The sequence below is a fragment of the Otolemur garnettii genome, unplaced genomic scaffold (genome assembly GCF_000181295.1).
Source record: "Otolemur garnettii isolate 467f Iridium unplaced genomic scaffold, OtoGar3 scaffold00004, whole genome shotgun sequence".
Classification (NCBI taxonomy): domain Eukaryota; kingdom Metazoa; phylum Chordata; class Mammalia; order Primates; family Galagidae; genus Otolemur; species Otolemur garnettii.
In genome coordinates this window covers 12,219,080-12,232,029 of record NW_003852399.1, presented here as the reverse complement: position 1 = coordinate 12,232,029, position 12,950 = coordinate 12,219,080, and the positions used below count along the sequence as shown (strand labels likewise).

General features: G+C 36.2%; 1 protein-coding gene across 1 annotated transcript in view; it reads left to right on the top strand.

Annotated features, from left to right (window-relative positions):
* Positions 1–12,950, top strand: part of SLC30A8 (solute carrier family 30 member 8) — a 33,669-nt gene that overhangs the window by 6,714 nt on the left and 14,005 nt on the right. Inside the window, exon 3 of the mRNA XM_003782392.1 lies at positions 11,510–11,656. Within this exon, the coding sequence (XP_003782440.1) occupies positions 11,510–11,656 (147 nt within the window). The remainder of the gene's footprint in view (positions 1–11,509; positions 11,657–12,950) is intronic.

Below are 12,950 nucleotides of genomic sequence, written 5' to 3'. Positions count from 1 at the left end.
CTGCTGTAATGTGAATATATAACCATCTCCCTCTTGTTAGGAATTTAGGGAATATTTTTTCTGCTGTGGACAATGGCTGCAATGGAAAATCTTAAATAAAACCCTGCTGACTTTCTAGTTAATGTCTTCAAAGAGATTCTTGAAAGTGGAAATAATTCATATGAAGGACATGAATATTTTTATTACTTCAGTATTCATATTGCCAGAAAGTTAAAAGAATTTTATACCTTCCCTCTCTACCTGAGAATATTTCTCTTTACCAGGACATATTTTAACCTTTAAAAAAATCTTTTTAATGTATAGATGAATGTTTTATTCTAATATTCATTTCTTTAATAGTTACTATTAGAATTTTTTGCATGCTTGTTAGTAACCTGTATTTTACTCTGTTAACACATTTTCTCCTTGCATCTTCAAGTCTGTTGCTCATTTGTTTTATAGAGAACGTCGTTAATTCTTTTTATTGATCTCTGGGAGCTCTTTATATAGTTAGGATGTTAACTCTTGTTTTGCTAGTTATAACTGCTTTTACAGTTTGTTATTTAACTTTTTAATTCTTGTTTTGACTTAGAGAAGTTTCAAATTTCATATGCATAACTATCAAACTTTTAATTTTGACATGATTTATTTTGCTCCTGTTTTACTATTTTTGTGCTTAGTAATCTTTCCCCATCTTCTGAGATGGTAAATGTTTTTCTTGTTCACGTTTTTGTATTTGGTGTTTAAATCAATATAAAATTAGATAAATTATGTGCTTTAAGGATTGAAAATTCTTTTTCAAAATAGCCACAAAGTTTTCAGCATCATTTATGGAATAATTAATTCTCTCTCCCATTGATTTTTGATGTTTTTAAGGTGTTTTATTGATCTGTGTTCCTGTTCTCTGACAGGAACATGATTAATGTAGATTTATATGTGAATATTATAACATCTGTTATTTCCTTCTCTTGACTTTTTATTTGACACAAAAAAGTAAAGGCTACTCATCCATGTTTATTATCCTAATTAAACATGAGAATCATTTTTTTCAGTTCTCAGCTACAACTATGACTTTATTGGTATATAAATTAGTTTGGGAATACATCTTTAAAATACTCAGTTTTTTCCAGGAATACGATGTGTTTCTTCATTTACCCAAACATTTTATATCTCTCATCAAGTTTTTACTACAGGGACAGTCTATTTCTTGCAAAAGTTATTTCTGGTCATTTTATGGGTTTAGCTTATTCTTTCTAGGGGTAAGTGAGCTCTTCCTTTTTTCATGTCCTGTTTTCCGAGTGGTTACTTTTTTGTCTTCTGGAAAGTTTTGAATTTTGTATATTCATTTTGTACTTAATAATGTGCATTTATTGTCAATTCTAAATGTATTTCAGTGCATTTTCCCTATTTCTCTCTTGTGCATCCTTCCTATCTTAGGAGGTAACCCTCTCTTGTGCAGAAATCATATTTCTTCTCATTTTTAATCTATGTTTAACATTTTATCATATTAAACAATATCTTATGTTAAATAAAATCTATGTTCAGTTGTTTAACTGTAAAGCAAGTTGCTTCTCAAGAGGTTAAATATTTTTATGTTAAGAAAATCTACTCTTTACCTTAGTTTTTGAATGACTAACAAATAATCAAGGATAAATGTTGACTTTTTATCAAATATCTCTTAGTTTAAATGTATTGTGTTTTAAAGCATTTGATTCATTGTTGAGGTATATTACATGAAGAGATTTTCTAATATAATATGATCTTTTGTGTTTTCCATTACAACAGCTAATATTTACTTAATGTGGACTATGAGTTAGAAACTGTCATGAGTGTTTTCCATGTATTACCTCAATTAACCCTAGTGCAATTCCAAAGAGGTAGAGTCTATATTAACCCCACTTTATAGACAAAGAATTTGAAGCACAAAAAGTAAAGTAATTCTTTTTTGAAAACATACTCTTGTAAGTGGGCAAGCGGGCATGTAGTTAGAATTCCAGGGCTTATGTTTTGGGGCTCCTACCACAGTGCCTCTCAAATTCTTTTTGAGTTTTTGTAGTGGATTATTCTTTTCATGCATTGCTGAATATGATTCGCTAATATTTTTTTAAGAATTGTATATCCTTATTACTAATGGAAATTTAACTATAGGTTTCTGTTTTGCTATTATTCTCCTAGGATTTTCAATTAATTTTTAATGCTTAAATGGAAAGTTTAGTTTTAATGATTTCTTTTTTATAAAGAAATCAAAACAGTTTGCAGAACACTATAATTTTAAAGAACTCCCTGGGTATTTGTCTGGCTTTGGAAACATGTTTGGCATCATTTTTTCATTTTTTTTTTATTGTTATAGATTTTAGCTTCTTTTTTATTTATTGATATACTCAAAATTTCTACTTCTTGAGTACAATTTGGTCATTTATATTTTTTCCCAAGACATTCATCTCTTTGAAAATTTCAAATTCATTACCATACATTGAAGGTTGATACCCTGACAGCAGAATTTACTTATTTCAAACGTTTTGATATGCAATGTTATTTATTTTTTCTTCAAACACAAAAAAGAATATTGTAAGATCCCTGGCATATAGGACTACTGTTACCTGCACCTTCTGTTACCAATATTTTGGTGGCTACATTTCTATTTGTTTCTCAAAAGGAGGAATTAGATTCTCTAATCTTATCTAATTATCTAAGATTAGAGAAAAACGGATGTTGCTGAGCTATATTATCTAATTACCAGGGTTTTTGCTTTCTTCTAACTATAGAATCTTTTGGCCTATACTCTCATATTTAGACTTTTATTGCTTTTGAAAACTGGAAAACAACTTAGGTACATCTAGTCCAAGACAATTCCAGGGTTGGTAATAACCTTCCAGTTAAAGTTTACAAAATTAATTAATACCACACAACTTCTAGAGTCTGGAGATAACCCTTCATAAATTGGCTTAATAACTTGATGGAGTTCCAAAAAATATAGCAGTTGTAATCTTAAAAACTCTCTTTGGAAATCTATTACCAAGTGTATCAGAGGGGCATTGTATTCTATTATTGGAATTCAGAAAAGGGTAGACTATATTCAATTGCTCCTGTAAGAGATTGACAAGATGGAAAACAAAATTTGTTTGAAATGTGATTTGAAAAGGTAATGTTCTTGACCTTCCAAATAAAGTGCTGGTGCCACCAACTGCAAATATAGCTCAAGAAGATGTGCTGATTGGCTTGTTTCCTCCATAACTTTCTTCCTCTGAGTTCCTCTGAGTTCATATGGATGCTGAGAATGGATGACATCTTCTCCCCCAGCTAATGTCTGATTGATACTTTAAAACATTGTGCTCTCTCACTCACAAAGATCAGTTTTCTCCTGGTACCTTTGTTATATACTGCCATTTTTCTTTTTATAAAAAATTAGTTTTCAATTGACAAAATTGTATATGTTTATTATGTATAACATAGTGCTTTAAAATATGTATACATGGTAGAAAGGCAGAATTGAGCTGATAAATGTATGCCTCACTTCACATACTTATCATTTTTTTGGTAGTGGGAACAACTACAAACTACTCTCTTAGTGATTTTTAAGAATATCCTTGTTAACTATAGTCACTAGATTGTCCAACATCTCTTGAACTTATTCCTCTTACCTAACTGAAATTTTATACCCTCTGAGCAACATCTGCCCAACTTCTCCCTCTCCCTACCCCCACTTCTGTCCCTCAGATCACTCTACTTTACGTCTATAAATTCAATTATTTTAGATTCCATGTAATAGTGAAGTCATGTGGTGTTTGCCTTTCTGTCCCTGGCTTATTTCATTTAAGATAATGCCCTCCAGGTTCTTCATGTTGTCACAAATGACAGGATTTCCTTGTTTTGTAAGGCTGAATAGTAGTCTATTGTATATATGTATAATATTTTCTTTATCCATCATCTCCTAATGGACACTTAGGTAGATTCTGTATCTTGGCTATTGTGCACAATGCTGCAATGTACATGGAACCTTTGTTGTATACTTATAAATGGAAGAAGGTCTGATACCACTTTGACATATTGATTTAATTTCCTTTGAATATATACCCAATAGTGGGATTACTAGATCATATAGTAGTTCTATTTTTAATTTTTTAAGGAAACTGCATACTGATTTTCCTAATGGCTATGCTGATTTATATTCTCACAGAGTGTAGGGGAGTTCCCTTTTCTCCAAATGCTCCCCAACATTTATATTTTCTCTGTTTGATAATAGTCACTGTAACAAGTGTGAGTTGATATCTCATTATGATTTTAATTCACCTTGTCCTAATGACTAGTAATGTTGAGCATATTTTGAAATGTTGGCCATTTGTATGTCGTCTTTCAAGAAATGTCTATTCAACTTCTTTGCCCATTTTTAAATCATGTTATTTGTTTTCTTACTATTGAATTGTTTGAGTTCTTCATGTAGTTTGGATATTAACCCTTTCAGATATATGATTTGCAGTTATGTTCTCTTACTCTGTTGGCTGTTTCCTCATTCTGTTGCTTGCTTCCTTTGCTGTGATGAAGCTTTTTAATTTGATGTAATTCCATTTGTCTATTTTTTATTTTGTTGCTTGGGTCTTTCAGGTCATATCCTCCCAAAATTATTACTCAAATCTGTTTCATGTGGTTTTTTTGTCATATTTTTTTCTGGTAGTTTAAAGGCCTTGCATCTTGGGTTTATGTCTCTAATCCATTTTGAGTTGATTTTCACATATGGTATGAGATAAGAGTCTAATTTCAGTTTTTTATTTTTTGCATAAGGACATCCAGTTTTCCCAGCACTATTTATTAAAGACACTGCAATTTCTCGCAAAAGATGTTCTTTCTTGGCATCTTTGATGAAAAACCAATAGGCTATAAAAGTATGGATTTATTTCTGGACTCTTTATTCTGTTCGATTGGTCTATATGGTGTCTATTTTTATGCCAATACCATCCAGTTTGGATTAGTATAGCTTTGTAACATATTTTGAAGTCAGATGGTGTGATGCTTCCAGCTTATTCTTTTTATTCAAGATTGTTTTAGCTATTTGGGATCTTTTGTGGTGTTATATTAATTTTAAGTTTTTTTTTTTCTTTTTCTGTGAAAAATGCCATTGGAGTTTTTATAGGGTTTGCATTGAATTGGTGATTACTCTGGGTGGTATGGGCAATTTAATAATGTTAATTCTTCAATCTATGAACATTTATTTGTTTCTTCTTTAATTTCTTTCATTAGTGTTTTATAATTTTCACTATTTAAGTCCCACTATGGTGAATAGAAATGATAAGAGTGAATGTCTTTTTCTTCTTCCTGATCTTAAAGAAAAATCTTTGAACTTGTCCCTGCTAAGTAGGATGTTGGTTGTTGGTTTGTCCCATGTGGGCTTTACTGTACTGAGGTATATTCCATCTACACTGAATTTATTGAGTGTTTATCATTTTGCTTTTAAAATGCCTTATATTTTTAGTGGAAAAACAGGCAGCTATTTACTTGAAGTCAGCTAATCAATCTCTTCCTCTTTCTTCTCATTCCTATGAATAAGTCTAGAGTTCGAATCTGATTTTAGAGTTGGAAGAAGGTGATATTGTTAATAAATGAATTAAATAGATGCCGACTGAAAAACATTTAGAATTTAAGCTGTATGGTTATTGAGCTGATCTTCCTAAAACATATTTCTTCTATCTTCAAAATTCTTCAGTGGTTCTCTTTTGCCTAGTTCAGTGGTTCACAACCTTTTCCTCATCATGAAAACATGGGGAATTTTGGTGAGCACCAAGCTAAATGGATAAGGTTACTTGTAGCTGGAAAAGACTGGTTCAGAGCTCTTACTGTGCAAAGCCCCACTTGGTTTCCCCAAGTGAACAGTCATAAGTATATTAGAATACCCTGGCATCCATGACAAGATGAAAAATTCTTACTTTTTCTCTTAAGACATTCTACAATCTGATTGCTAAACTGACTATTAATATTTTTTGTCCTACTACTTCCCTACATGTCTGTTCTATTTCATCCAAATTTATTTATTCATTCTTTCCAAAATAATCATTATACCTTACAGTTCCTGTAGCTTTTGCTTATGCTTCTTTCTTTGAATGAAAAAGCCCTCTCCTCATTGTCCAATACACATGAAAACTCTGTCCCTCATTCAAGACCCCAATCCACAAGTCACCTGCTCCTCCAAGCCATTCTTGACCACATTAGAGAAAGCAATTATACTTAGATCACTATTAGAGATTTGAGGGGGTCCTCCTGAAGGGTATGGCATTTGAGCAAGGCCTTAAAGGATGGGTAGGAATTGAGAAGAGGCAAAAAGGGACATGAGAAGGGAATTTAAGATGGAGGGGTCTGAATGAATACTACTTACTTCTATCATCTAGGAGATGGTAATTATCAGGCCTTACCTTGAATGATTCCAAGTGGGTTGATCTGAAGCAAAATAGAAAATCTATATAATTAGAAAATTGAGCATCACTTTTGTTGACTCGTATTTCCTGTTCAGCAAATTTTCTCATACTTTTTCCTTTGGTTGTAATTCTGGTCCCCCTGGCCTGAGAACATCAAGCTCATAGGCAAGGCTGGTGTGAGATACCAAACTGCATTGATCAGAATCTCAGGGTCTTTATATAGAGAAGTTGGAAGAAAGCTCTGTTTCTTTCCTGTACAAATCATAAAATAAAATCATTTAGGAAAAGAACTTTCAGAGCTCCACCTTTCCTGTGGAAGGGAGGAACTCTGTCTTCAACAGAACAATAAATAGGAATAGCTGGGGACAAAGAAGAGCCCTGAGAACATTTTTTGAACCTCAGGATTAGACTACACCTGACCAAATCTCACATAGATTTTTTTTTCTCAGTAATGAGCCAATATATATATGGTGCAAAAAAAAATACACATTTAAGAAAGGAAAGAACTTTATTAAATTTGTAATAAAGTCATGTTTGACTTCTGCAATTAGAAGGGGTGCTCAATGGGACTTGTGTTCATCTTTTGTTATTGGTACATAAGAAGTATTACAATTTTAATACAGCTTTTTTCCTTTCATAAAATGTGTATACATTTTGGGGCACCCTCTGCATTATCGTTTTGTTGTTGTTGTTCAAGCTATTTTGGGTTTGGTGTTTGTGACTTACAGTTGAAAGAGCCTCTCTGAAGCAGGGGTGTAAGGTAAAAAGTGGTTAATGAAGAATGTAGCTAGAATGGTCATTGTGGGTATCAAGAAGGGCTGGGGTGCAGGTAAGGAAGGAGGATTCATTCTGTGTTGTAGACCTTGGGGAGTGATTGAAATTTTGTACAGGGAAAAGCTGATCAAAGAGCTGCATTTAGGAGGGAGGTTGCTGTAGGATGGAGAGCTGGCTGGAGGAGGAACTAGGGAAGAGTATAAGCATGTATCTACTCTTAATAAGCCTTACAGTCCTTTGCTTATGAATGACTTACACATTCTGATTGCTTATGAAAATTCCCCATTGTAGAAAGGCCATAAGGTGGACTAATGTTACAAATGTACCCAGGTATCTCTGTGTGAATGGATAAATGTTCAGACACTGCTAAACTCAGAAAAATAAGGTCACGTATGGACTTTGATAGAAGAAATTCAGAGTGGTCAGGAAAAGCATCTGAAATAGGACTATTCAGAGTTAAGAAAGAAAGAAGAAGAAATTAGATTGCTAGACAAGAATACAGAGCAGGGAACAGGCTAGAAATATGGTAAGTATCACACAGTGGAAAATTTCTCTCTAAGTAAAAAGATATAGCTAAGTTGTGTGATAACTGCATGTTTTATTGATAAGGGTAATTACCTTGTCCTTCAGCCAGAATGTTTCAGAGGCTTTGGCCACTTACATTTTTTGAGGTTATTGGTATTAAAAATTTAAGAAATGTCAAAACACGGTTATGAAAACTGGTATATTTTAAATACAGTAAGTCCTCACTTCATGACATTGATTCTTGGAAGCTTTGACTTAAAGCAAAACAACATGTAACAAAACCGATTTAACCATAGGCTACTTGATGTAGACAAAACATCAGCAAACTTCTAAATAAAGATTAAAATACTTCTAATATTAAACTTTGAAATAAATGTGAGCTATACATAGAGGTCAAACAATTAAGTTTGTGAACTCATCTTAGAAAAAGTGCTACACACCTTATTGCTGAATATCACTATGGGCACCTTCAAAGCACTCCCCTTGGATATCTGGGAATATATATTTCATTAAGATGAATGAAATCAAGATATTTATTTATTTATTTATTTATTGCAGTTTTTGGCCAGGGCTGGGTTTGAACCCACCACCTCTGGCATATGGGGCCGGCACCCTACTCCTTTGAGCCACAGGCACTGCCCTGAAATCAAGATAATTATTTACCCACTTTTTGTGAATTGTTGAGTGACAGTGGTTATGGTGGTGGTGATTTAAATCAAAGAATAAAGCAAAATTTTATAAAGCAAAAATTCTGAGGAGCACCTTCTCCCACCCCACAGTTCAAAAATAATCATGGATACAGGAGACTGCTTTGTCTCCTGTCATTTATTGTCATGCATTTGTATGATTGTAACAGACCTTATGAATTTTTATTTGACTATCGTTTGTCTTTGTTCATTTATTCATTCATTTCCTTACTTGCTTATTCCATTTCAGGGTCACAGGAAGCCAGAGGCTGTCCTGGCAACCAGGGTGTAAGGCGGAAACAGCTCTGGACCAGCTGCTGTCCCATCCCAGGGCATGCTCACACATAGCCACACTCACTCAGACTAGGCCTATATCAACATACCAGATCATCTCAGGGGCACATCTTTGGGATGTGGGTGGCAAATGGAAGACCTGGAGAAAACCCACCCAGACATGGGGAGAACGTTCCAACTCCACAGACAGTGGCCCCTGGGGAATCCACTTTTTGTCTCACCAATATTAGAATGAAATGATGCTGACATTACACAATGATGTTATTTGAGAGTCTTCTGTACTTATTAAAAAATAACTTGATGAATTTTTGACATAACATACTGCATAGTATGATAATGCCATTTATAAGACAATTAGAGAATTTAAAAAATGTAAAGTCATAGCATACACTGATATAGCTCAGTGATGGCACAGCAGGCTTATGTCATTAGAGGAATGTTTACTTTCTTCAGTCTTATCAGTAAGATTCTGCTTTCCATGGACAGTCTCTTGGAGACTTAATGCCACCTGCCTCAATCTGAGGTGGTTTGTCATATGAGGCCCAGGGCCGATGGCTTCCCTGCTCTCCTGCTGTCACCTTCACTCTACTGGCCCCAAGTAGGGTCTGTATTAGGACTGAAGTTTTCCTCTTCCTCTCCTGTCTAAGTTCTCCACTCTCCACATTTTGCCAAGTATTCTGGAAATACGACTCCCACTGCATTAGTCACCTCCTTTATTTTAATTTTCTTCGGCTATTATAGTTACATCTCAACATCTCTTCCCTCCAGGTCATCTTCCATACTATTGGCTGGCAAAGATCTCTTGATCTTTCTCTTACATACAGATCTGAACATTCCACAACCTTGAGAGCATATTTGTGCATAAGGCACAAGCAAATATGCTGAAGTCCACAGAGTAACATTCAAACCCTTTGGCTTGACATAGAACACCCCACACAAAGGTCTCCAATCCGCCTTCCCATTCTATTTCCCATTCTTCTTCCAACACACCACACCTTTTGTTTTTCTATAAAGTGTATTCTTTCATTGCTCTGTGTTTTTGTTCCTGCTCTTGTCTCTTTCTGATAAGCCCTTCCCTTTTTGCTAATTCTTACCCTTCCTTTGTGAAAAGACCCTTAATGCTGCCAATCAGAGTGGCTCTCTGATCCATTACCATGTCTCCATGATGGTGAGTATTAGACCAGCAGACCAGTGAATGGGAGCTGCAATGTGTTTATCTTCATATACCCTATTCATCTACCATGCATAGCAAGGGCTCAATAAATACTGGCTGGATAATTGAATTACTTGTCAATAATACCTTATGCTTTCAGAAACAAATGCAAGTTTAGTCACAGACTACCTCCTGCAAATAGTTAGTTTGCTCTATCAGATTCAGCAATGATTATTAACAATTATCTGGATCGTTCTTATAAGTATCTCTGATAATGGCAAAAGGTTCTCAGTTCCTAGGTCTCCATATTAACATGCTTATTCCAAAGCTAGCCCTTTTTCTTTCTCGGGATTCCTCCTGATTCAGCTGAGCCCTTTATGGAAACCCTACAAGACATTTCATTTCTTTGACTTAGGCTACAATTTCAGCCCAGCACATGTAATCATCATTCCTCACTGCTATGATGGCAGCATATTACCTACCTGCTGGCGTCATTCTCAGGGCAAGAAATAATGCCTTATTAACACAGCTTTATCATCAGGACTACGTCTGGCAGCTAGAGCAACATTAGAGGATAATTGGAAGGACAGCTGATTTGTTAGCAAAATGTTGCTTTTTGGCTAATGAATCATTCCAATTTTTGCACTGACTGTTCAGTAACAAGCTTGAAGATTACTTTGCTTCAGCCCATTAAACCTTGACAAACCAGTTATTAACTACAGCTAGAGCCAATGGTCTGTGGGGATTATTACAATTATGAGCCATCGATGTGAATTTTTAAAATCATTAGGTGAGACAAGGTGAGTCTGGTGATGGCAGGGCTGATGACTGACGGTCTGTACAGCTTTGTCGTACACAAGACAATAAAGAGCCACCGGGAGAAATGATCAGTCAGCAAAAGCTCTTTGCTGGAAAGATGTAGTAAGAGCAATAACCTACTTTTATTGCAAACCCTGTTTGGGAAGGAAAGGGCACAGTTTTTCTTTAACTTCTATTTTGGAGGCTGGAGGTCTTTCTTCAAAGGAGAATTAGCAGGGTGTAGAGAGAGCACATCAAATAGAGAGTAAAGCAAGACAGGGCTCTCGTGGTTTGGGTCCAACACCTGTACTTTACTGGATTGTTGTTGCACTCAAGATGCCCATTGGAAGGTCCCTGCCCTTTCTCCTTTCTGCTCCTCACTATTTATTACAAGAATCGCACATTCAGGTGGATAATATAAATTAATAGAGCATAAGGAAGGGCTAAAGACTGTAGTAAAATTATAAGTCAAATAAAACCACATCTGTGAGCCAGATTGCAACATCTGCTTTATAAGCACAAGTCCAGGTCCTCAATCTGGATTACGAGATTCTTGGAATCTGGCCTATCACCCTCCAGACGTATCTTCTCGTGTTCCCTTTTTTAATCTTCATGCCACAAATGTGCACCATACTTTCCAACTTCTGTACTTTAGTTACAAGAATGGCTTCTCCCTTGGAATTAATTTCTAGGTGTTCAAATCCTATACACTTTTTGAATCTCAGTTTCTTTACCTGTCCAAATAGGAAGAAGAAGTAGATTAAAGCAATGGTAGGATTTCTTGCTCTTCAACAGTTATGTGAGTCTATGACATTTTCATCAATTATTGTGAGTATGCAGATGAATCAAGTTGCAGTCTGGGGACATAACCCGGTGTGCAATTCTGTATCCCCTAGGTGGGCACATCGCTGGGAGTCTCGCTGTTGTCACGGATGCCGCCCACCTCCTAATTGACCTGACCAGTTTCCTGCTCAGCCTCTTCTCCCTGTGGCTATCATCGAAGCCACCGTCTAAGCAGCTGACATTTGGGTGGCACCGAGCAGGTACAGATCATTGATTGAGCAATTAAGGCTGAGTTAGTGCTGTGAAGTTAAACCCAGGGTGAAAATGGAAGGTGCGAAGCAAAGCTTTATTTGAAAAGCCCCTAGAGACACATGTCAGGTGTACAGGGTAAAATAGATGTGTGTGTGGCGATGTGTTTTCTCAATATTAATTCAGCTGACAGCCAGATTAATGGTGCTACCTCTACTCCTATGGGACACCAGGACCATGTGCATCACTTTAGCAACCACTCCAGGGTCTCTGTATGTGGCAACAGCCATGATATTGCTCATTAAATTACCCTGCATTCCTGGAAGGGTCGGGAGGGGTAAAGCTTTTGCCATATTGCAGGATAAGGCAGAGAGGCCCCAAGAGAGTGGCAAAGACTGAAGAACTTCTCATGGTGGAGTTGGTAATAGAAGAGGAGTTTTCCCGCTCACCTGCAGCATTTAGCCGTTCAGTGAGTGGCTCAACTAACTCCCTCGATCAATCAATCAATCAACAATAACAAGCAAAAAAAGATGGCATAGGAGGAAAAGGAGGGAATGAAATTTTATTTCTTCTTTTCTGGAGCGGCTCTTTCACTGTGAAACTAACTGCTTGGTTTTGTCTAGGAAGTAGCTCCGGTTCTAAGGGCTTAGGGGCTGGGAATTGTTTACTTGGGCTCATTTTTACAATCCTCCCTCTCCCTCGAGCCACTGCCCCTCAGTGCAATTCCACTTCTCTCTGTCTTTTTCCTTATATCGGTTGGAGGAGCCTCTGGCTGAATGTTTTGTGGAAACCACGTGAACAAAGAGTCAGAATTCCACGTTTGCGCACGAGTTGAGAAAATCAGTGTAAGGGAGGTCTGAGGGCAGGGCAAGGGTGGCCAAGCAGTCCAGCCTTCTGTGAAGACAGAGACAGGACTGCAGATTATACACCGACAACTGTGGACTGTGGTGTTTTAAGTTTCATACCAAACAATTTATCAACACGAGTGCTTTGAAATGCCTTGCCTTTGACATTCACAGAGATGTGAGGCAATAAACAACAATAAGAGAGGTTGTGACAGCATGATCTGAGAACGCTTGTGCCAGTTCCTACGCTTGGAAAACATGTACCTTTGAGCACACATCACCTGTCTGTATAATGCTTTATGGGTACTTGACCCTTTTTGATACTACTGGTCAAAGCTGTTTTGTAAACGTAGAATAGTTTGTAAACATAAGATGAAGTCAGAGTTTGGATTACTAATACTTTGTCATCTTGGCCATGGACGTCCGTGACCTGCTTAACAGAACTCTCCGCTAGGAGGGA